The following is a 26,221-nucleotide window of genomic DNA, read 5'->3' on the forward strand; positions in this document are numbered from 1 at the left end:
CACAGGGAAAGCTTCACTGAAGAAAAAACGCGTAAAATAGGTCTTTTTCGCGCATTTCTCAGCACTGCGAGATAATTATGCATTATTGATTTATGGCTATTCTAGATTATTTGTAGGTCTTCTTATGCTGCTTAAAACAGTGTGCGGGCATGATCTGTACGTTCAGCCGTTTGGCAGCTTGCAGCATTTGAAATTTTCTAGATTTTTGGAAATATTGCTTACCAGCAATATTTTACTGTGAACTGCAGTAGATCCGAAGAGTATATTAAAGAATTAAAAAAAAACGATTTATAAAGATTTTGATCATAGCAAGGGCTATCCTCAAAAGACTGACAATTTTGGATGTTTTAGCAAAATCAGCAGATTTTGAGTTATTTAAGGATAACTTTTCAAGGGTCAATAATTTTATAAACCATTTTTTGATTCTTAATCTACTCTTCAGTAAGGTAAATAAAGCCATACTTTGAAAGAAGAAAAAATTTTCTCCTCCAGAGGGAACCCTTCCCTTTTTTATGAAAATCAAAACTGACATATTGCTGAACAAAAGCTACCAGAACACTTATTTGAGTATCAATAGTCATTATATCATGAAAGTAACTGGTTGGAACAGCACGCTTATTGAATTATAAAAAAATTGGTAATTCTGAGTCGGTGAAATGTATAGGTTTAGATCCTCACTGTAAATTTTAATTAATACCTTTATGTGCGACATCTTTAAAGGGAGCGTGGACATAAAAATTTCTTATCTGATTATCAAATCTTAACATTTTCCAAGCACATTTCACTACACTGATCAACCAAAAACGTCCTATTAACACTCACTGTCTACAAAGGGTTGAATCTCAGAGGTTATTTAAAATAATAATATCCTTTTTTATTGTGTTGGACAATAAATGACCCACTTTGGAGAATTAGTTTACACTTTTATCAGACTGTTTATAAATAAATATTGCACCTTTATTATTTACAAATTTTTAATTAAAGGTGGGCCATCTAAAGTTACTTGGATACTAATAAAAAAACCTGTTTCTAGCTTTGTTATTGTATTTGGTATTCAGTAAAAAATATTGCTTATTTTATCAATTTCTAAGTAACTATACATTGGTTTAAAGCAAGGATTGTGTTAAAAGTCAGCTTAACTGTTGTGAAAAATAGAGAACTATGTCAAAAGTTTAGTGTTAGATATAGAAGGAAAAAAAGACAAGTAACTGCACATTTATATAGTCCGGAAATTTTTCCCCAATCTTGGACATAATTTGATAATCTTATGAGAAATTTTTTCGTTCATAGTCCCTTTAATTACGCAATAAATGTCCATTTTTAGGACTTATTTGAAAAAAAGTCTTCTAGTGTTCGGTTCTTCCACCAATTAAAAAAATTGTTTAATGCTCCCTCATCATTGTTAAAGGGGGATTTCCTATCCTCTTTATTTGTTTTTTTTTTCTCTGCGGCTTCGCCCCACACTGTGCTTAAAACCACCACATGAACAGTACAAATATTCTCTGAAGAGTAAAGCCCAATTGGTTCAGCAATTACTTTTTACTTACAAGAAAAAATTTAGTGGGGGATATCATTTTTTTTTTTTTGAGGGGGTTAGGATTTACCAATTCCACAAAAATTGCTTAAAACCACCATATGACCAGTATGTATATTCCCTGGAGAGTAGTACCCATTCAGTTCAGCAGTTGCCAAATTCTTAATCTTCAGACGGACAGACATCAAGCTTCTTTGTATTATAGACTAGCAGCTAAGTACCTAGATTCTAGGACATCCCAGGACATAATTAAATTAAAATTAAATAGCTCAAAACCTACATACGACCTCAGTGAAGCTTACCTAAAATTGCTAACCCAATTGTTCAGTAGTTAATGAGATCTTAAGCTTCAGACATAAAACCCTTACTACTTTATTTAATAAGATATATAGGTACTATTTTTTAATATTTGGTACTATATGGTATTACTACATAATTAGTTAAAATTTTGGTACTATATGGTACTATATTAGTTTAAATTTTGTGTACTATATGGTACTATATGAAAATTTTTATGTACTATAAATGTACTATATATTTGTAAATTTTGAGTGGTCACTCTGTATATCTGTTTATCTGCTATCTATCTATTTATCTCTCTCTCTCTCTCTCTCTCTATCTATCTATCTATCTATCTAGAAGAATCTGTAAAGTAACTGACATATTTGTTTACACGAAGAATTAACGGCTATTTTTAAGATCTATATAATTGGCGGGTTCTTTAATTCATAGAGTTTGTGTTTTTTACATAGTCTTTCTGCCCGTCCACAATTCAATAGTATTTAGGCGATATTTAAAATCATGGATCTTAAGGGTATAAAACAATGAACAATAAATTGATATACAACCCCCAATAATGACTTATACTTATCTTTTACCCCCACCCCCCTTTATTAATATTTGTTAATTACTTTTAATTAGCCTAGGCTAAGTCAGGCTGAGGTACTTAGTTGCCCCACAGGGTTAAGGTCCCAAAAAGATCCTCCCTATTTTCAATTCATTTTACAAATAAGAGAGTGGAGGTTATCAGCTTTTACATGCATTTTGTATTAAAGCACCTAAAATTAATCTGCTGTACCCAAGGTTTTTGTATGTCAAGATCTTGCCTGCCACTTAACCAATTCATTTCTAAATTAGGTCCTAGGGCAAACGTAGGAGTTCCAAATGTCGGAGTGGACACTTAATCTACCTAACCTATTTTAGACCTTCTTATAGTTTTTTAAAATTCCTGAATCCTAACCCATGCGGAAGGCTGATTTGTACATTCATATCTTAACCTAACCTACTCTGTACGGAAATACTTAATTAAATTAATATTTTTTATAGAGAATCCTCCTGTAGATCCTGGGATGGTTTCAAACCATATCGTGCCCCTCCTTCTCTTAATGCTATAATTGAATGAACCTAAAAAATACAAGAAATCACATATTACTTAATGAACTTGCTATTTTTTTCTTGCATCAAAATATTTACTAAATATTTTTTACGGGTGTCTTATAGCTGTCGTTACTCACAAAAAATAAATAATTTACAAATTAGAATAAAACAAGGATGACAACATTCATGACTAGCGGAGCACAAAATCATTTTGGATGGTCTTACAAATAAAATAAGATATTCAGTGTAATAATGAATAACAATATACATAGAAAGAAAAAATCCCAAATTTTTGGATCATTTATGCATTATTATTTTGTAGCATAACGAAAAGACCGAGAGACCAAGTAAAAAAAAAGTTTCCACCCGTGTATCTTAAATAGCAGCCGTGAAATTCAGGTTTCATTTAAAATGGTCATTTAAAATTATAAAGTAGCAATAACAAGTTAATATCTCTTTGGGCAGGGACGTCCAAGCTTTTTATCTAAAAATGAAGGGTTTAACGATTTTTTTGGAGTGAGGGGTTAAACACCCCTGAATTCATCCCCTTGGAAGTTTTATTATGGGGGTCTACAATTTTCAGGATAACTCTCTATCAGTCCTAGCTCAACTATCGAAAATTCTATGTTGGAAGGGGTGGGGGGGGGGGGGGGTATACTTTTGGCTGTGAGGGGAGTGTTATAAATTTTTTGGAATTTGGATCAAGGAAAGTAGCGGGAATCGTCGTAGTTTTACAGTAGATATTTTTCTATTTCTAGCCCCTGCGGCCTGCGGGGGATTTAACCTACTGTGGAAATACGACGAAGTTAGAGTTTCCTGGCTTTCAGAGCTCTTTAGCATTTTTGTAGTATCTGTCTATTTCTTTAAGCGAAGCTACTCTATATTTATTGATTTAGTTTGTTTGTTGTACATACATCTGTTTGTCTATTGGACACTCAGTCATTAATCTTTTTAATGTAGGGGAAGGCTTTAGCCTTTATAGTATCTGTCTATTTCTTTTAGCGACGCTACTCTATATTTTGTTGGTTTGTTGTACGTCTGTCTGTCGATTGGACAGTCAGTTATTATTTTTAGTATGGAATGATATTTGTCTATTTTTCTGTATGTATTTCTGTTGTATATGCTTTTAATATAAAATTTTCTCTTTTAATCTGTCTAATGTTTAACTTTATTAAATTTTGATTGTCAAACCTCCCCTCCCTCATGTGTTCTTGAGGCCTTTAGGGCCGTATCCGCTAGAAACTATAAAATAAAAGTCTTATTTTAACAGGGATCTAAAGGGATAAGACAATAGCCGATAAATTGATTTACATACCCAATGATGATTCACAAAATTACCCCTTCTGTAGATTATAATTTGTGGTTGTAACATTTGGACCCTTTACTTTTTTTAAAATTAATCATTTAAAATTTATTTAAAGCCTCCTAAATTTTTAGGCCAACGAATAAGAAAGCGTTATCATAAAACTTTGGAGACTAGTGTAATATACCCCCTAATGCCCCCTCCCTCCCTGTAAAATAATTTTCATATTTTACTTATAATAATGTAAATAGATAACAATAGGTTAATTTTACCTAAAATTCTACAATCAAAATATTCAGGAAGAGAGGGGACATTGGGACAATTAAAATTGTGAAACGATCGGTCTAGCCGATTAAGAGAATTTACGGACATACATGCAGACAAAATGACATCCTTTTAGATGCTAATATAGTTTTCAGATATTGGTCAATATGTTCCTCTATTGTTTGGAGGGGATGGATATAGCTATATTAACCATCTGGAATAAACAGAATATTAGAGTATGTGAAAATCTCAGACAATAAATTATTTAATTCTATTATTTTAAAACATCTATTTTATGCAGGATTTCTAAGGGATAAGATAAATTTTTATGCGTCTTCAATGATGATTATCAAATTTATTTATTCTTTAGATTAAAATTATTGGTTAAAAGGTTGGGACATTTTAAAATTTAAGAAGCCAGTATACTTATCAATTTAAATATAAGTACCCAAAGTTTTAACTCTCTACATGTGTTAATGTTCTATGGTCCTTGGTTTATTAGAGCTTTCTGGATCATGGAAAGAAAACAAAGTCATTCCTAATTAGGACAGAAGTCACTGGAAATTGGTCTAAGGAAGGCTACTTATGTCCTTCATCTAACAAAATCTAACTTAAGGGAGGTGACTTATGTCCTTTGTCTGACAAATTCTTACATTAGGAAGGCTGCTTATGTCCTTTATCTTGCAAAACTTAGCTTTTCTGTCCTTCACTTAGCAAAACCTCACAAAACATAGCATTTCTGTCCTTCACATAGCAAATTCTTGCAAAACATAGCAAATTCTTGCAAAACATAGCAAATTCTTGCAAAGCATAGCAAATTCTTGCAAAGCATAGCAAATTCTTGCAAAACATAGCAAATTCTTGCAAAACATAGCATTTCTGTCCTTCACATAGCAAATTCTTGCAAAACATACCATTTCTGTCCTTCACATAGCTAATTCTTGCAAACATAGCAAATTCTTGCAAAATATAGCATTTCTGTCCTTCACATAGCAAATTCTTGCAAAACATAGCAAATTCTTGCAAAACATAGAAAATTCTTGCAAAACATAGAAAATTCTTGCAAAACATAGCATTTTTGTCCTTCTGAATAATTTTGATCAAAAATTTGAAAATTATTAAGTGTCAAAATATTTTCAGTTTCAGCGCTCTCCGACCATCCGTTCTTGAGATATGGGCACCTGGTGTCCTTGGTACCCGCGGTTAGATTTGGGAAATGGTTCGAATCCTTAAAATAAAGTACAAAAATATTTTGACACTTAATAATTTTCAAATTTTTGATCAAAATTATTCAGAAGGACAAAAATGCTATGTTTTGCAAGAATTTTCTATGTTTTGCAAGAATTTGCTATGTTTTGCAATAATTTGCTATGTGAAGGACAGAAATGCTATATTTTGCAAGAATTTGCTATGTTTGCAAGAATTAGTTATGTGAAGGACAGAAATGCTATGTTTTGCAAGAATTTGCTATGTGAAGGACAGAAATGCTATGTTTTGCAAGAATTTGCTATGTTTTGCAAGAATTTGCTATGTTTTGCAAGAATTTGCTATGTTTTGCAAGAATTTGCTATGTTTTGCAAGAATTTGCTATGTGAAGGACAGAAATGCTATTTTTTGCAAGAATTTGCTATGTTTTGCAAGAATTTGCTATGTGAAGGACAGAAATGCTATGTTTTGCAAGAATTTGCTATGTTTTGCAAGAACTTGCTATGTTTTGCAAGAATTTGCTGTGATTTGCAAGAATTTGCTATGTGAAGGACAGAAATGCTATGTTTTGCAAGAATTTGCTATGTTTTGCAAGAATTTGCTATGTGAAGGACCAAAAAGCTATGTTTTGCAAGAATTTGCTATGTTTTGCAAGAATTTGCTATGTGAAGGACCAAAAAGCTAGGTTTTGTGTGGTGAAGGGAGGCTACTTATGTCCTCCATCTTGCAAAATCTTTGTTAAGGGAGACAAGTTATGCCCTTCATCTAACAAATTCTCACATAAGGGAAGCTACTTATGTCCTTCCTAGGAAGGTGACTTCTGTCCTAATTAAGGAATGACTTTGTTTTCTTTCCATGATCCCTTTCTTTTTATGGATGTTGTCATCCTTGTTTTTTTTAACAGTAAAAGATAAATTTACACTTAATGCTCACTGATATAGAATCTTCGCTGTCTATCTACAATGGAAGCTGAGAAAATTGCATGTCCCCCATATTGTTACAGACTGGTGGACTGATGAAGAGACAAAGTAAATAAAAGAGAAGCCTTGCTAATAATAAAAAATAAATTGAATTAATTTAACTTAAATATTTAACTTCTAAGATTGTTCTATGTTTCTTAACTCCTTAAATATGAAAAAAGTTTTCATGTATGATTTAACATATATAGAATGAATATCAAAAGGTTATAGGTATTGTAACAGAGGGTGGTGGTACCCTCCCCCAAAATAGTTATGAACCTTACAAGGATCTATAAAAAGCTACATTGTAAAAGAAAACCATCTCGGTTCGGTGGTTAGCGAGATCCTTCGATACACACAGACAGACAAACACACACACACACACACACTGTTACTTTAATAGAAGGATTATTTTGGATAATGATTTAAAAGCACATAAATTTACCAAAACAAGGATGACAACATCAGAAAACATAAATTTGTTGCAAAATAGATTAAATATGGGACATACTTTCATTTTTAGGATGGTTCTGTATCTAAAAGGGCTTAAAAAATAGCTTAAAACCAAGACTTAAATCTAAAATTGAAATAGCCTAGAACCATCACAGGACCTATGGCATTGCATATACTCAATTATTTTTTGTATTTTCAAATAAATTAAGCTTTCTTAGAGGCAAAGTAGTCTGAAAATTATACTGTTGCTCAAAGTTTTGCAAACACATTCTCTCGGATGTTCGCACAAAATTTTGTGTATTTATACAGGGTGTTTTTTTTTAATAAGTTAAAAGTATTGCTTAATTTAACCCACTTGCCATTGACAGAAATTAATAATCTATATCTTAATTTCTTCATTGGTGTGGGGCATTTTGTATGAGAAAAAAATATTTGGCAATTTTCAACAAATTCTGCCTTAAAAACCAGTTTTTCCAAAATACCTATTTTTGGAAGATTTTTGGATCATGACTAATTTAAAGGGTTTGCAAAAATGCGTACATTTTAAAAAATCAAATTGTGCAGCTTGTGTTAATAGTAGAAAAATGTTACGCATACCGTTAGAATTGTCATAAACTCTAGTTTTTGTAAATATATGTAACACATACAGGCTATTTGTAGTATAGAAGCTACATTGGAAAATGTGAGACATGTTGAAAATTTTAAGCAAGTTTGAACATTTTACCACGTAGCTCCTAAACTATACGTAGCACAGGAATAGTTCTTAAACACCTAAAAACTAGAGTTTATGACGATTCTAACGATATGCATAACATTTTTCTACTATTAACACATGCCGCGCTATTTGATTTTTTAAAATGTACGCATTTTTGCAAACCCTTTAAATTAGTCATGATCCAAAAATCTTCCAAAATAAATCAGATTAAGTTTAAGTGTCTAATGATATCAGCTCGACAAGCTGGCGTTTTTGCTCCTTCTTAAGCAAGTGATTGGGGGCCTCTGGCGGCCTCGAGCCTCAAAAAACCAATCCATAATGACAATTTTGATGTTTAAAAAATCGTAGCTCAGCTCCTAATTGACCAACATTTTTGGTTTTTATACTTTTAGAATTGTCTGACCTGCAGTTATAACATACTGAAAGGTCAAAGCTCTAGCTAAAGGTTAAAGGTTCGAAACCCCGCATTGAAAGTGGAAAATGGCTGTATTTTGGAAATAAGCTCATAAAAAATTCAATTTCTTGTTTGTCTTTTATTGAAACCATTTATTGTGCATATACATTTCTCATAACTATCAACAACCTCCAGTTGATTTTTGAAAATCAGTCAACTACAACCTAACCTAACCTAACATTGCTGATTTAACCTAAATAGCATTCTAGTTCCGAGGTTTTTTAGGATTTTAACAAAATTTCAAAACTTGATAATAGACTTATTAATTTGCTATTATTGCACAACATATCAATGCCATATCTCTAAGGTGGCAGGTGTGAGGCCATTTTAAAGTTTTGATATTTTTTTTACGTTACAACAATGTAATTCTTGTTTGTCTATTGAGTCATTGAAACCATTTATTGTGTATAAACATTTCTTATAACTATGTACCACCTCCAAGTGATGTTTTGGAAATCAGTCAACTCTAATCTAATCTAACTTATCTTTTCTGGTTTTTCCATAACCAGCACTCTAGCTTCAAGGTCTTTTAATATTTTAACAAAATTTCAAAACTAGCTAATAGACTTATCTATTTGAAATTTTTGTACAAGAAATTAAGTTCATATCTCAAAGGTTGCAGGTTTGAGGCCCTTTCAAAGTTTGATTATTTATCAAATTAATTTTTATTTATTTTTCCCTTCTACAAATGGCAATATGTGTTACAAAATTTTGGTCTTTACATTTTTAGAAATGTCTAACCTTCAGTTATAACATACTAACAGGTCACAGTTCTAGTTGAAGGTTTAAGGTTCGAATCCCTGCATTGAAAGTAGAAAATGGCTTAATTTCTTGTTTTTCTATTGAGATATTGAAACCATTTATTGTGCATATACAGTAACCCTTGTCAAGCGGGAGTAGGTTAGACTACTCTACCCTTAACCCTCGCCCAGTTACAGGCTCCCTTTCCCTACTTAAGCGCAATTAGACTACCGTAATCCAGCCTAAAGACACTTTTTGTTAACCCAGGACACCAATACCCAGGTTATCTACTACCCAGCTAAGCCAGGGTATTCCCAAAGTAGCCCTCTTGAACCTAGAACCAAAGATCTTTAACCGTTGTTAAGATATCTCCAACCGTAGTCTACTTATAAGCCATCTATACTAAGCTAAAAGGGCTCTATCTCCCCTCTAAAGGACAGTTTTACATCGTAGACTAGCTTAGTAGACACTTTTGTGTTGCCATTTAATGCTAAAACCTCCACCGAGTCCATATAGGGTTACCGTGGACTTTCCAAGATAGACGCACATCATAGTTCCCCAAGAAAATACACTAGATTTCAAAATTACACTTATAAATGTTTAAAAACATTAAATACCAAATTGACAAAATCCATGTTTCTTCGATAACTAGCGAACGGATTGAGCTAGAATCAATGTTAAGGTGTCTAAATGACCGTCTCGACCCCACGGACTCACACAAAAATTTGGTTAACTTTGGAGAATTTTTAGGGGGGTAGACCAAACGATGTTTGATTTTTTGATGCAAGTTTTGGCTCACTAAAATCCAAAAAATCAGTTTTTCCTAGGAAAACTTTTTTGTTTCTCAACCGATTTTGGACTTCAAGGTGGCAAAATGTCCGTCTCAATATGCTACACACGTGTACAAAATTTGGGGTCAAGATTCCAACTCTAAGGGGGCTGGACCACGACTTGTAACTTCAATTTTAGTGAGACAAAACTTGTATCGATGGACTTACATCTTGTGGTCCGCCTATTTAAAAATTGTCCTAGGATCTTCATCTTTGGAGGGTGAATTCTACTTGGTGAGACGCTCATTTAGACACCTTAACATCGATGGTAGCTCGATCCTAGCCCAAATGGTGGAGAAAACTTAGATTTTTCAATACGCGAGAGGCCGAAATTAATGTAAGTGAGCCAAAACTTGTATCGATGGAAGTTACATCGTTTGGTCCAGCCCCCTTAAAATTGTCCTAGGTTCACCAAAATTTGTGTGCTTATTCTACTCTTTGAGACGAACATTTTGCCGTGTTTAAATCTTATGTAGCTCAATCCTAGCCCACCTAGCCCTACCTTGAATTTTTCAGCGGCACCCTACTAGGTTTGAAAATTACTTATTTCTTCGATAACTAGCGAACGAATTAAGCTAGAATGGTGTCCTAACTTTTAAAATCTTTTTAACTATTATTTTAATTAACAGAAAGAGGGCAATTTATTTAACGTCACTGAAGATCAAAATAAATTTATCATCCATTGTCTTATCCCTTTAGTACAAAGTTTTTTTTGTGCGAAGCTTAAGATCTTGACAATTGTTTGAATTTTAAGTGTCTTGTTGTGGTTTTGGGCTATTTATTTGATAAATGCAAGAAAACAGATAAAATGCTATCTAAATTCTAAATATTACAGTTGGAAAGGTTGATTTTTTTTCCTTCTAAACTTCTATTGCCAACTTGACAACTACTGTTAAAAGCAGGGCATGGCAACTGTGCCTTCAGCCGTTTGATTTTGGCTGCATCTGAATTAATATAATTTATGAATTAAAGTACTTTAAATCAATGGATGTATTATTACTTGGATCTTACACCAGAATTTCATGTTCTATAATAATCAAGTAAACTCTGAAGCGGGCTTAAATAAAAATCTCCCCCATCCTCTTTCCTCCTACTGGATAAACGGCCCAACCAAAAAATGTAGGGGAAAATTGCAACCTAAATTGACGACAATTTTTCTCCTTTGATTTCATCCACGTATATTCTATATCCATTTATAAATCAGGGATAAGACTATGGCCCATAAATTGATGTACATCGCCAATGATAATACACAAAATTATCCTTTCTGTTAATTGAATTAGTGGTTGAAACATTTGATCACTCAACCTAATAAACCAACAGATCAAAATTCAATAAAAGTCCCCAAAGTTATTGAGCCAACGAATAACAAACTTTATTATAAAACTTGGGGACTAGTATAACAACAGCATAATGTCCCCTCAGCTCTTTCTCTGATTACAAATGCACAGAAAACTGAAAAGACAACTTGTTTTATCATTATTTCAAAAATTATTTATTTTGCTAAACAAGTTTTGAAGCATAATTATTGCAAATTGTTAACTCTAGTTTCGGATATAAAAAGGTATTAAAGAATAATTTATATTAAAGATAAGTGGGTTATAGTAAGCAATACTTTTAATTTAATAATTGATATTCGAGTTAGATATATTCACCCACCCAACTTTATTATCTGTACATAAATGTAATAGGTGACGTATTGTGGTGTAGCTCCTTTTTATTGGTAGAATAGCTACTCTATAACTTGATTATTCCAGTACGTCCATACGTTTATGTACAGCAAAACAGAAAACTTAAGTTCATGTAAAATAAAAGAATTGTGAACCTCGTAAAAGTGTCGAACTATGACGTCAGAAAAAAATAACAATTAACCAATGAGAAGCCAGTATTCACTGTAATTGACCAATGGTAAAATATATAGCGGTCTCTCATTGGTTAATTATTAATTTTTTCTGACGTCATGGTCAGACACTTTTACTGGGTTCAAGAATTGTCCTATCGGTTATAAATCTTAAACAAAATTGTTGTTGATTCTGATTACAAAAAAGCTATCATTTTGGAAGCAAAACAACTCTATAGTTATAATCTTTATCTACGACAGTATGTATGTCCATTTGGAATTATAATAGCGATTCTTCTATAAGGTAAGCAACTCTATAATTTGACCAAAAATTTTACAACCAAAATATAGTTACCTTGCTCAAAACTATAATTAAAAATTTGTAAAGAAGGTGTATCAACTTTTTTTTTATAGCTAGCCGGTTCTTTTAGTAAGTAGTAGATGTAAAATTTTTCATAGAATTCAGATATGCAATCGGTTTTTTTGTAGACTTCTTATTTTTTAAGTAATTTAAGTTTTTTAAAAAAAAATTAAGTCGATTTTAAGGTACTAAAATGCAACAAAAAAAAGAAAGAAAATGGCCATTATGAACAAAAATAGTAAGATCTTTAATTTGACACCTTACTTTTTCAATTCTGTCAGGTAATTATTGAAAAAATCGATTTTTTTAAACCCACGAGAATAAAAACTTTGAACTTAATTTTATCATTTCACAGGTAAAAAAATATGGGTTCATATATACCTTTAGAATCAGAAAAATATTACGAATCCATTGTAAGCAAAATTTTCATAAGAAAGTACCAACTACATAAAGACAAATTAGACGATTTTTTTGGGGGGAGAATTTATATTCCATTGTCTCCTCCCTGAATCCTAGTAATTTATATACATGCAATAATAAGCAATAAGCAAAAAAAACGACAAATTTTAAGTTTTCCTTATTTAAAGTAAGGAGGGCTAATTTGCAGCTACTCTACATTTCAATATTCGTCTGTTTTTTTGAGATTTACTTTAGTGAATATTGTCATTTTAGTTTAGTTATGTAAGGTTAAGTAATGGTTAAGCAGTTCCCTACAGGGTCCAGAAAAGGGAGGTTAGGTTAGGGTGTGTTTAGTTAAGGTTAGGTTTGCCCGCAGTGTTAGAAGGTTTGGATTAAGGAATGCAGGGACTTACTCCCCCCCCCCCCCCCCTCCCTTGAGGTTTGGTGATTACGTGTGTGAAAGAATTTTTAAAATTAGTTAAGAAACAAGAAAGTTATACAAAAATTTGGGGGAAATACCTGCCAGCCCCCCCCCCCTCCCTCTTTCTCCGGGGGTTGGTGATGTCATGTGTGAAAGAATTTTTTTAATTGGTTAAGAAACAAAAATTTAATAAAAAAATTTAGGGGGGTGAGGTCGCCCCCCTCTCCCCCCTCAACCCCACTTGATACCTCCCCACCCTTGGTTTAGTGAAAGAATTTTTGAAATCCGTTCATAAATAAAGAAGTTAGGTTTTGCTAACTGGTTTTCCTCCAGTTGAATTTTCATTTGGATTTGAACGATAAGTTTTGTGATTTTAAACCTACTAAATTTATATTTCTCTTTTAAAAAAAAATTTATTACCTCTATTATCAGACGTATAATCAATAACAACGCTTTCATGAGAATCAAAGTGGAGATTTTTTTCAATATTGGCTGAATTTTCTAAGCCAATTTCTGTGAAAAAGTGAGAAAAATGAAAGGAATTCTTAGTGTAGTTTTACTTAATAGACTTACTATAGTACACTATGATTTCCTGTTTTTTTCAGCCACTTGGCTTTTTAAGCCGGCTTAAGGAAAACAAAGTGTCTAGTTTTTATTACAGATTTATCAAGGTTTCGTGATTTTTAAATAAATCTATAAATAAATTAATTATGGATTAAAAATGTTTTTCTTAAAAAGATCCACAAATAAAGCTATAGATGCATATACATCTAAATATTTCCTGTAGTCGTTTTCTTCTATCTAATGCAGCATTAAAATCTCTAAAAAGTAAACATTTATAAGTTAATAAACTGAAAAGAAATTTCTATATTTTCCCTTAACATTATACCATTTCATATTTTAAACGTCCTGTTAAAAAAAGCATAGAGAAAAAGTAACTATACTTCATAACTTTCACCGGGCCAATATAACGATACACCTTTTATCCCATTCCCTCCATTCCTACTGGTTGAACGAACTGGCCAATAAACGAGTTCCATGTTGGCAAGCCAAATTGACTACAATTTTACCCCTGTTATAGTACACATGAGGTATTTTCTACATCCATTACTTTAAATTAAATCAAACAAACAAAATGAATTGCTACCTTATAATGAAAATGTTGAGGGTGGAAAGGACAATGGCAGGTATAATTCTAACCAATAGCTCCGCCAGAACCACGTACACAATCCAGATTATGTTGTCTTTGATTTCATCTGATGTTACTCTTACTAATCTAAATAACCAGAGGTGGATTCTAAAAAATAATTTGCCCCACTAATCGCTTAGTGGGGCAAATTTGTTTTCGTGAAAAATCCACCAAAATCACATTAAAAATCTACAAAATTGAACAAAATCATTTATTAATAACTCTTCTATGATTTTGTTTAATTTTTGTAGATTTGTAATGTGATTTTGGTGGATTTTTCACGAAAACAATTTTGCCCCGCTAAGCGATTAGTGGGCCAAATTTTTTTTAAGAATCCACCTCTGGAATCTGAAGAGATAAGACAATTTCAGATATATTGATGTAATGATAATAATAATACACAAAATTACCCATTATGTAGGTGAAAATAAGTGTTTGAAGCGTTTTAACACTCAAATTAATGAATTCGCAAATCAAAATTCACTAATATCCCAAAAGTTGTTAACCCAATCCTTAAAGAATAAGAAAACGTTTTTGTAAAACTTTGGGGACTAGTGTAAAAAACAGACTAAGTCCCATATCTCTCTGTAAATAGCAAGGATAACAACATCCATTAAAGCGAAGCCTAACAAATCAGACAGACAAACATTGGCAAATAAAGAGTAACAATGCATTTAATCAGAGAGAGAAGGGACAATGGGCTGTTTATTACACTGGTCCCTAAAGTTTAATAATGGCGTTTTCTTTTTCGTTCCATTAGCAACTTTTGGGGCTTTAATTAATTTTCATTGGTTGATTCAACAAGTTGAGTGTCCAAACGTTTCAACCACAAATTGTAATATACAGAGGTGGTAATTTGGTGTATAAACATTGGGGATGTGCATCAGTTTAGCGGCCTTTATCTTAACCCTTTAGATCCCCGGCATTTAATATTCATTTTCATTAATAATTTTTTAAAATTGCTTAAATACAGGATACATCCATATATCCACATTCGCATTTTACGAGACTAGTGATAATTATAGAGGTGCTTTGCTTACAGGATTCTGACCTAAACGTTCTAGAATTCGATATTCAAAAAAAATAACTAATATTTAAAAATGTATCAAAAGCTTAAAATCTGAAAAATAACCACATTTTTAAAAGACATATAATTATAGATTTGCTACGTTTTCTAACTGTTACAGGAATCATCTTTGCAAGCTTGAAATCAATATGACAATTCTAACATGCCTAAATTAACGAGTGAAATATCCGTTACTGGAGGACAGACGGACGGACCGACCCTAGATAAAATTTTTACCTGCAGTTACCAAACCTGGTTCTTTCAAAAAAGTTGTGATTTGGAAATTCAATTTCCTAGAAAAAAAAATATACCATTACTAGCGGCTATGCCCCTAGAGTCCTCTATGGGGACTTGAGGGCAGTAGGGGAGGTTAGTCGAACCTACACCCTTAATTTTATTTTTTAATGCAAAAGTATTTTTTTCCAAGAATTATTTCTCTCTTGGAAGGGTGAAGGTATCCTCCCCCCAAATGTTGTAACTTTCACAGGACATATGAGATCCATATCGGTCAATAAATTTTACCATGAAGTGTGAGAACATTAGAATGTACATTATACTGGTACCCAAACTTTTATTACCCTGTTATCTTATTTCTTGGCTCAAATATTGTGTGTTTTTTTCATCATTTTTTTATATGAATAATGAATATCAATTTATCATCCATTGTCTTATCCCTTAAGATCTCTGTAACTGACTGACCTTATCTAAAGCTATGGGACAAGAACAAGTAGGTGCATCGTCCAGATTCGTAGTATTCACCAACAAACTAACATGTATATTATTGCTAAGCGGACCACTTTTCTGCACTACCCCTTCGATTTTGGTAATACTATTATATTTAAAAATGGTGTTTTTTGGGGGGGTTTTGGTATCTATCTTCATCGATAGCTAGATATCTAGACATCCAGAGACTATGCTACTTTTTTCTGCCCTCCTGCAGGTAAGTACCAACTAACAGACCAAAATATAGAGTATAACCAAAATCGGAGAGGTAGTGTGAAAATGTAATCAACTTGGAAAATAATACACCAACAATAATAACAAAACTTGATATAGCATATACGTGGGTATTAGATCTTTTCATTAAAATACCTTTTCTCGAATTTCATTCTTCTGCTAACCTAAAAAGTTACTTTAGGGGCCTAGAAATACATGTACAAAATTTCAGCTCTTTATCTCTACTGGCGACCTAGCGCCAGGCATGTAAAATATCAACAGATAACGGTAGCACGGCGGTTTTAACAATATCTCAGTAATGTGCAGGTTTTAAGCTCTTCTGCATATTTCAATTTAAACACATAAGGCCAAAGATATTATATCTAAAAAATCTTTTGTCAAAGTCTACTCTACACCTAGCGCCAGTCAGTTTTCTAAAATCATGCATTTTATACCTGTGAAGAATGAAATCGCCAGCGCTAGGTGTAGAGTAGACTTTGACAAAAGATTTTTGGGATATCATATCTTAGGCCTTATGTGTTTAAGTTGAAATATGCAGAACACCTAAATTCACCTTCCAAGCCATTCTCTAAGCATTTTAAATTTTTTTATGAAATAACGGGATTCCAAAACTGCCTTTTGAAAAGGCCTAAAAAATATCTTTTTTTGTCCCTTTTTTCACTGTTAATAGTTACAACTTATCAAGATATTATTCTCAGTTAAAAAAAAAATTGGCGCTTCCAGCACCAAAACCGGTAATAACAGGCAGTTAAACTTCTGTACCCCTACTTAACCCCCTAACAGACCCCCCCCCTCTATCTCAGCTCCTGTTACAGATAAAGACGTAAAACTTTTTTCTGGTGGTTCATGTGTATTTTTAGAGAAAATTACTTTTTTTAGTCATAGCAGTCAGACCGCTCCTTATCTGCTTTTTAGCGGCCAGCCGCTTAATATTAAAACTGCTGTAGAGCAGCCAATTTTAAAGCTAAGAAAACCAAATTTTATGACGAACTATTATTTTTTATAACAAAAAAATACCTTTTCTGACCATCGCCGAAAAACGACAAATAACGGAAACCGCCAATTTTGGTGGTAAAACCGCGGTTGGCGGCGCTAAATAATATTTTTATCTGTTTATAGTTACAACTTATTAAGATATTATTCTCAGTTAAAAAAAAATTGGTGCTTTCAGCACCAAAACTGGCAAAAACAGGCAGTTAAACTTCTGTACCCCTACTTAACCCCCTAACAGACCCCCCCCCTCTATCTCGGCTCCTGTTACAGATAGACACGTAAAACTTATTTCTGGTGGTTCATGTGTATTTTTAGAGAAAATTACTTTTTCTAGTCATAGCGGTCAGACTGCTCCTTATCTTTTGTATGTAGTCTTTTTTTGTGATCATAAAACTAGCGCCGCCAACCATTTTACCGCCGAAATTGGCGGTTTCCGTTATTTGTCGTTTTTTGGTGATGGTCAGAAAAAGTAATTTTTTTGTTATGAAAAATAATAGCTCATCATAAAATTTGGTTTTCATAGCTTTAAAATTGGCTGCTCTACAGCAGTTTTAATATTAAGCGGCTGGCTGCTAAAAAGTGGATAAGGAGCAGTCTGACCAGCTATGACTAGAAAAAGTAATTTTCTCTAAAAATACACATGAACCACCAGGAAAAAGTTCTACGTCTCTATCTGTAACAGGAGCCGAGATAGAGGGAGGTCTGTTAGGGGGTTAAGTAGGGGTACAGAAGTTTAACTGCCTGTTTTTGCCGGTTTTGGTGCTGGAAGCGCCAATTTTTTTTTAACTGAGAATAATATCTTAAAAAGTAAGTATAAACAGATAAATATTATTTAGCGCCGCCAACCGCCGTTTTATTGCCAATTTTGACGGTTTCCGTTATTTGTCGTTTTTCGGCAATGGTCAGAAAAGGTAGTTTGTCATAAAATTTGTTTTCTTAGCTTTAAAATTGGCTGCTCTACAGCAGTTTTAATATTTAGCCACTGGTCGCTAAAAAGCGGATAAGGAGCGGTCTGACAGCTATGACTAGAAAAAGTAATTTTCTCTAAAAATACACATGAACCACCAGAAATAAGTTTTAAGTCTCTATCTGTAACAGGAGCCGAGATAGAGGGGGGGTCTGTTAGGGGGTTTCTGTTATTTGTCGTTTTTCGGCGATGGTCAGAAAAGGTATTTTTTTGTTATAAAAAATAATAGTTCGTCATAAAATTTGGTTTTCTTAGCTTAAAAAATTGGCTGCTCTACAGCAGTTTTAATATTTAGAGGCTGGCCACTAAAAAGCGGATAAGGAGCGGTCTGACTGCTATGACTAGAAAAAGTAATTTTCTCTAAAAATACACATGAACCACCAGAAAAAAGTTTTACATCTCTATCTGTAACAGGAGCCGAGATAAAGGGGGGGTCTGTTAGGGGGTTAAGTAGGGGTACAGAAGTTTAACTGCCTGTTTTTGCCGGTTTTGGTGCTGGAAGCACCAATTTTTTTTTTAACTGAGAACAATATCTTAATAAGTTGTAACTATAAACAGTGGAAAAAGGGACAAAAAAAGATATTTTTTAGGCCTTTTCAAAAGGCAGTTTTGAAATCCCGTTATTTCATAAAAAATTTTAAAATGCTTAGAGAATGGCTTGGAAGGTGAATTTAGGTGTTCTGCATATTTCAACTTAAACACATAAGGCCTAAGATATGATATCCCAAAAATCTTTTGTCAAAGTCTACTCTACACCTAGCGCTGGCGATTTCATTTTTCAGAGGTATAAAATGCATGATTTTAGAAAACTGACTGGCGCTAGGTGTAGAGTAGACTTTGACAAAAGATTTTTTGGATATAATATCTTTGGCCTTATGTGTTTAAATTGAAATATGCAGAAGAGCTTAAAACCTGCACATTACTGAGATATTGTTAAAACCGCCGTGCTACCGTTATCTGTTGATATTTTACATGCCTGGCGCTAGGTCACCAGTAGAGATAAAGAGCTGAAATTTTGTACATGTATTTCTAGGCCCCTAAAGTAACTTTTTAGGTTAGCAGAAGAATGAAATTCGAGAAAGGGTATTTTCATGAAAAGATCTAGTGGGTATTGTGACAAGTAAAAAATTGTCAATTTGCTAACATGGAAATGGATCGTTCATCCAGTAGGTGAGGAGGGGATGGGGTAAAGAGGGTGGATCTGTAATTTAGCCAGCTAAAAGTTTTACTATGTTATAGTACATTATAGTCTGGTTTAAGATCCAAGTAATAATAAATCCATTATTAACAAGGATGTAAACATTCATAAAAATTTAACTTAACAAATCAGACAAAATGACGTCATACAATACAAATGACCAATGATAGGCCAATATACAGACTAAATTACCAATGGCAGGCCGGTTACATCCTAATTGACCAAGGGTAGGCCCGTATGACGTGAGCTTTTTATAGGCACTAAAAAAATTTGGGACTCACAGCCGGTTTCAATCCGGAGGGTATTATTCTACTTTGAAGCTTTGCAATGGAATAGTTTTACCTCATTTTTATACATTTTGTATCTAAAAGGTGCATAAAAACATAAATGTTACTTTTAAATCAATTTTAATCTACAAGTTGATGCTTTTTTAGCTTCATGGCGTTTTTTTTTTGTTTTAAAAAGAAAAAAAATAAACATTAAGAATAGAAAACATCTATATATACAGCGTTCAAGTCACTTTCAGGTACCAGGTATGATCCTGCAGGTCCTGATCCTCCAGGTCTCCAGAAATCTTTAAAAGGCTCCTGTGGCCGCAATTTTTGACTTAGAGACTTCAAATTTTAAACTAAAGCTTTTCTTATATGTCTACATAACGTATTAAAATTTCATGAAGATCCGCCGCCGTTTTCCCGCCGACCGCCTACTGCGGCGGCTGGCAGCTGCCAAGTACAGCTGCGGCCGCTGAAATTTATATTTTGATATTTCTAATGTAAAATTTACATAAAGATAAACATTTTCTGGAAAAAAATTTTTCTTCTAGCTTCAAAAATAAGAAAATTACAGCCGTTTGAAATTTTTAAGTAAAAAAAGACCTAAAAACAAAGGTTGTTAAATAAAAGGGTGAAGGAAGCGAAAATTGACTTAGACTTATAAAAGGTCGGAAATTCATTATCAAACAGGGGACTTGCACAATAAAATTTAGCCCTCTAGCTCTAATAGGAACTGAGATAATAAGGGGGGCGTTGAACGCCCCCCCCCCCCGACCGATTAAGGTGCGGCAAGGGGCCCGACTGTAAAGGGTTAATTTAAACAAATATACCAATAAATTTTGCTATATATGTAATATTAATTACAAATTATTTTGATTATTTAAAAGAATTTATGCTTTTTTGCCTATTGTATACTCAAAGAATCTTGGAACTTGCACAACAAAACCAGCTGAAACAAATACAACAATATTTAAAAGTAACAGGATGTCTGTCTTTCTATATGTTATTCTGTGTGTGTAACTAAGTATATGGCTATCCACTGAACTGATAAGGTTCTCATTTACAGGGTAGCTTCTTCTAGGTCCTGGGAAGGTTTATACATATTTTTAAGAAGGGTATGTAACTTCATTCAACAGATCTATAGTATAGATTTATATACATATTGTACATAACTACCCATCCCTTTTTCAATCACCTTATTCGTCTGCTAGCAAATTGTTTTCTGCCAATTGGCTGTGATAATATTCCGTTACCATTGGTTGATTTTCAAAGACCCAAATGAGAGTCGGCACAAGGTCATTGCGATAGGGAAATACAGTTAGTTAACCCTTTCTCCCTTTAGTGTTTTACTTTAATCTTCATTCTGCCCGAATAAATTGCAAGTCCAATCTTCAAACTAAGCTTGAAGAAATAAATCTGCTTTAAGTATTCTTATAGTAAAGAAACAGGATGTCTATTGGTCTGTCTGTCTGTCTGTACCACAAGATATCGACTTTCCTCCCTTACCTTAAGTGCCCCTAGAGGCGTAGCCGCTAGTTGATTATATAAATCAACCATCTTCAGTAATGGATATAGAATACGTGGATATTATGACAGGTGGAATTTTGTCGTAAATATAGGTTGCTAATATAGACCTCATATTTTGGGAAGAAGATTAAAGTCCCTCCACAGATTATTACGTCATACGATAGAATAACCAATGAGAGGCCAGTATAAATTTTACCATTGATCAATTACAGTGTTACTCATTGGTTATTCTATCGTATGACGTCATAATCTGTGGAGGAAATTTAATCATCTCCATATTTTGGTCAATATATTACTTATAGTTAGGAGAGGAGATTGGGCTGTGCTACTTAAAAACACAATTGTCCTTGTTTAGAACCCAAACATACCAAAGACAGCAGCAAATAGATAGTAGGCAGAAATATTCCATGCAGGATTCTTGGCCACTGGTGTATATGGTTTACAGATGGCATCATATCTATAAAAGTTTTAAAATATCATCAATGGTCTTTTTCTAAAGAACAGAAACCTCCCCACTAAGTGCAGTCAATATTTTTACTCCCCACTCCTATTGACTTAAATTCAAAATAAATTGGGTGCCAGGGATTTCTAAGCTTTTTATTTATAGAAGTAAAATAAATGAGGGGTATGCAAGGTTTAGGGAGGGGGTAATCTAATGTATTTTCTTAAAATTTTTAAGGGGGTTAAATGAGAGTTTTCAATAAGAGGACGAAGGCCCGGGCTAACAAAACTGGTAATAATTTAATATTTAAAAAAATTATCTGTAATACGATACTATACACAATTTTTCAGTATATTTGAGAACCGGTTCTAATCCAGCGGATATTAATCGGTTTCAAAGCATTACCTGTCAATAGTAACTGCTATTATAAGGAAAATAGAAGTTCCCAAAAGGCTGTTCAGCAATCCATTTTCTATATAGGTCTAAATACATCATTATATAAAAGTAACAGGATGTCTATCTGCTAACCGCCGAACCCATGTGGTTCTCCTGAACCGTTCAGCTTATTAAAGTTCCAAGTAAGGTTTTTTATTGGTAGGATACCTTCACCCTTTAAAGAATAATAGCCCCTAGATTAAAAATCCAAAAAATATTAAGTGCCTGTAGAAAAATCTAGAGACGTAACCGCTCGTTTTATTAATCAAAGTAGTAATGCCATTTTAAAATTTTTATTTATTTCCAAATCAACTTTTGTTAGGCACCTAAGGAATATTATAATATCTTATGAAGCTTAAGATCTCGGTAACTGACAAACAGATTGGATTGTACTCATCAGGGAATATACTTTCTGGTCCTGTGGTGGTTTGAAGCTATTTTCTTAAGGGTTGGGACATAAATTTATAAAGCAATGAGCCAATGTTTGTCAATAAATTCAAGAAGCTTCGCTTTTATGGATGTTATCATCATAGTTACCTTTATAAACAGAAGAGGCTCATTATCATCTACTGTCCTAAAGTGCAGGGATAAGGTAATAAGATATTGTATAACAGACAAACACAAGGGCGTCCAAGCTTTTTCATTTTGGGGGGGGGGGGGAATTAAAAATTTTCATTTGGGGGTGGGGTTAATCTTTTTATCATATAGGGAAGGACGTCCAAGCACAAATTTATTTGAATGGGGGGGTTATCACCCCTTTAACCCCCCCCCCATTGGACTTCCTTGGACAAACATATATAATTTATACAAAATACATATCAATCTTTTTGTAATAAGTAAAGTAGATCTATATCACTTATTAGGAAATCGTCTTCTAAGAAGATAATTTAGAAAAAGTCCGGCCATATTGTTGGTTTGAACGTGTACGCATTTTCGTAAGATATAGCAGTTAATTATTTCATTTAATCCATGCATAATAAGTTAGCAATAAAATTTTAAATTTCTTTGGATCTTTCGACAAATTATATCGTTGAGACTAAATATGAAACAAAAATTTTGTCTGCTAAAAATTACTTTTTCAAGTAGGCCAGAATGGCTTTTGTGTCAAATATCCCTTCTCCATGGTAAGTAATCTTTTTAGGCTGATTTAAAATTGGAACAATGACGGCTGCCGAGCCTTGCACTAAATATTAATTCTTACGTGAAAACAGAATAAATCCATAGAATCGACCAAGAAAGGAAACACAAATCTGAAACTGAAAAAAAAGATATTTTCATTTCGGAGATCAATTGTCAATAAACTCCATTTTCGAAGGCATAGGGAAAGACATAAATTTAAAAATGAAATAGCCTTTAACCAACCCGGGACCTATTTCATACTTGTAATTAGAGAACTGAAACGGTCCAGTAGTTATCGAAATCTTAAACTACAGACAAAAAACTTTACTACTTTGTATAATAGTACAGGAAGTGAAAAATTCACATTTTACATTTTTCATTTTCTCATAATAGTAATGGACAAACTGACATACAAAGTGAGTCACAGAATTATCTTTGGAATATGAATTTTTACAAAAAAAATCGGACAATTATTTGCATACTAATGAACGAACGGACAGACAGGCAGACATATATATTTATAGATGAGCTTCGTTGTAACAACCTGAAATTGCACGGAGGTAGATAAAAGTTCTGCTTTCAAATCCACTACCTCTCATTAGCTAAATATAGAAATTTTTCAGCGGATAGAAAAAATTAAAAGATTTAATCCTATTTTTTTTGCACCCAAGGGGCACAGAACCAGTTTTAATATTGCGAATATTGATCGGATGCGAAGAAAAAAACATTCATTTTTAGCGCAGCTACATAATGGCACAAGCATGTCCGTAAGTGCGTTTGTCTTTCTGTGTCACACAGTCTGTTAGTCTAGACCCAGAATAGTACATAAATACTCAGTACACCTACTCAGAATTATTCCTTTTATGATATATTGACCAGTGATACCAAAAAAAGTATTCTGGCAGCTTTTTTTCAGCAATATGTCAAATTCGATTTTGCTGAAAAAAAACTACCAGAACACTTTTTTTGGTATCAATAGTCATCATATCAAAAAAGAATTGCGCGCCAAAAATTTTTGCATTTTGAGTCGGTCTAATACTCAGAGATCCACGCTCGATGTATTGATTGTTAGATAATTTTATATTCTCTGGATATGTTTTAAACATCAAGCTTAACCATTTCTGTATTATAATTGATTGATTTTTTTAGATTTCAAGTGTAATATTATAGTATTATTAGGATATATTTTTATTCTTGCACTTTAAAATTAAGGTTTCCTTATTTCTCTTCTTTACTATCTTGAGGTTTTTACTTGAATTTTGATTGGTTGGTTCATTTAGTTGAGTGTGCAAACGTTTTAACCAAAAATTGTAATTTATAGAAGTGATACTTTTGTGTATTATCATTGGGTATGTACATCAACCTATCAGCCATTGTCTTATCCCTTTAGATTCCTGTTAAAGTGAGTTTATGGTTGCAACACTAATTATGGGTATATTTATCCTTGTTTTCTAGCAATCAGGGATGTTAAGGGATAAGACAATGGACGATAAATTTATGTACATACCCATTGATGGTTAAATTGTTTGTTGAAAAGTTAAGACGCTGTAAGTTATGGATCAAACAAATTTTATGAACGTTCCCAAAGTTTTTGAGCAATCAAAAAACTTTGGGTCCCAGTGTAACTTACAGTCTATTGTCCCATCCCTCCCTCCCTGATTTATGATTACTTACAGCTAGATTTAGAATTGCTCCAATTATTCCCAGAAAGATGAAGACTGGAACAATGATTGTATAACACACTTTTTTCACTAAACATCAATAAAAAATATATATTAGTTATTTATCGGAGAACCGGTTTTAATCTAGCGGATATCAATCGGTTTCGAAGCCGTACTGGAATAGTTATTAATCGCATCGTATTGCTTGTTTTTGTCTTATCTAATAAGCTTTGCTTTTGTCTAAATCTAATAATTGATTCAAATTTTACTTAGATGTATGGTTGCAGTTTTAGCATCTAGGTTTATGTAGACACTTAGATCCAATATATTGTTAACGTTCGTTTGTATGATTTTCTTGTTTATTAAGCTTTGCTTTTATGGATGTTGTCATCCTTGTTTTGATCTATAAATTAATGCAATTTAAATTGTTTTACTTGAATGTATAGTCGCAGCTTTAGTATCCAGATTTATGTAGACACTTGGGTCCCAGATATAGTTAACGTTCATTTGTTTGATTTTCTTAATTGGTAAGCTTTGCTTTTATGGATGTTGTCATCCTTGTTTTATTTAATATTTAATGCAAAAAAGATTTTATTTACTTAGATAGATGGTAGCAGCTTTAGCATCTAGGTTTATGTAGACGCTTGGGTCCCAGATTCCATAATCAGTATAATTCTCTCCTACAGAAAAATATCCTATAATAAAGTAGTAAGGTTTTATATCTGAAGCATAATATTTCAATAACTGCTAAACTTATTGAGTTTTCCACTGCATGGAAGCTTAAAATAGGTCCAGTGATGGTTTTTAGCTTTTTTATATTATAGTCTTGGTATAGTTTTAGGCTTTTTAAAAGCCCCTAGATGCTCTTTTATAATAACAAGGATATTAACATTCTTAAGTGGCGAAGCATAAAAAAACATAGTTAGACAATGGACAAAGTGAGTTGTAGGGTATATGGTCGTCGCTCGTATCATTGGAATAAATCATATGTTGCTTATGTATGTATTTAAACACAAATCTCTGTATGCTAGTAATTCCTTTTCATTAATTTTTGTTTTTTACCTCTTATATGACTTATTTTGCTTTCCACAAAATATCCCATTATAAATCTGTAATTTTTAAACAATATTTACTTGAAACAAAATATTTCGGGAATAGTCCCTTTCATAACATCGCCCCATAAGGGGCGTTTCGTCGTAATTTAAAAATGTCTTTTTACAGGTTATTTTAGGTTAGGTTATATTGGGTTAGGTGATTGCCCCACAGGGTTAGAGCCCCCTGCAGGGGCTAGAAATAGGAGAAAAGCTACTGTATAAATACGAAGAATGGCCCCATAAGGCGCGATGTTATGAAAGGGACTATACCCAATATTTCTTATAATCCTATGACATAAAGTAGTAAAGCTTTTGTTCGTCAGTTGATAATTCGCTAACTACAGATCAATGGGTTCTTCCTTTTAGTTAAAATTTTTAAAAGCGAAGCTTCTTTATAATTAGGGTCGGTCCGTCCGTACGTCCGTCCGTCCGTAACGGATAGCT

The 26,221-nt window shown here is 33.0% G+C and overlaps 1 protein-coding gene and 2 long non-coding RNA genes across 3 annotated transcripts; all 3 read right to left on the minus strand.

The window, feature by feature from the left end:
* Window positions 1-13,601: 13,601 nt before the first annotated feature.
* LOC145329384 (uncharacterized) lies at window positions 13,602-15,896 on the minus strand. Its single transcript, XR_013882893.1, has 4 exons — window positions 15,812-15,896; window positions 15,350-15,405; window positions 14,005-14,133; window positions 13,602-13,678 (listed from the first exon to the last, which is right to left on the minus strand). It is a non-coding gene; the product is annotated as an uncharacterized LOC145329384 (long non-coding RNA).
* Window positions 15,897-20,396: 4,500 nt separating this feature from the next.
* LOC145329436 (uncharacterized) lies at window positions 20,397-21,957 on the minus strand. Its single transcript, XR_013882910.1, has 3 exons — window positions 21,874-21,957; window positions 21,395-21,483; window positions 20,397-20,448 (listed from the first exon to the last, which is right to left on the minus strand). It is a non-coding gene; the product is annotated as an uncharacterized LOC145329436 (long non-coding RNA).
* A 1,143-nt stretch (window positions 21,958-23,100) lies between these two features.
* Window positions 23,101-25,785, minus strand: LOC145320009 (uncharacterized). Its single transcript, XM_080162482.1, has 5 exons — window positions 25,746-25,785; window positions 25,283-25,378; window positions 24,697-24,773; window positions 23,567-23,624; window positions 23,101-23,159 (listed from the first exon to the last, which is right to left on the minus strand). The coding sequence occupies exons 1-5, from the start codon at window positions 25,783-25,785 to the stop codon at window positions 23,101-23,103; spliced, it is 330 nt and encodes a 109-aa protein (XP_080018608.1).
* Between the last annotated feature and the right edge of the window lie 436 nt (window positions 25,786-26,221).

The sequence above is a fragment of the Acartia tonsa genome, chromosome 1, assembly GCF_053477335.1.
Source record: "Acartia tonsa isolate MP-2025a chromosome 1, ASM5347733v1, whole genome shotgun sequence".
Classification (NCBI taxonomy): domain Eukaryota; kingdom Metazoa; phylum Arthropoda; class Copepoda; order Calanoida; family Acartiidae; genus Acartia; species Acartia tonsa.

Excerpts from the sequence above, each read along its gene's own strand:
- LOC145320009 (XM_080162482.1), bottom strand. The coding sequence starts at position 25,785 with ATGGGATATTTTGTGGAAAGCAAAATAAGTCATATAAGAG. Across the intron at positions 25,379-25,745 it reads CAAAATAAGTCATATAAGAG|GATATTTTTCTGTAGGAGAG; the intron begins GTAAAAAACAAA and ends ACTTTATTATAG. Across the intron at positions 23,625-24,696 it reads GAGCAATTCTAAATCTAGCT|CTAATGAGAGGTAGTGGATT; the intron begins GTAAGTAATCAT and ends TTCTATATTTAG.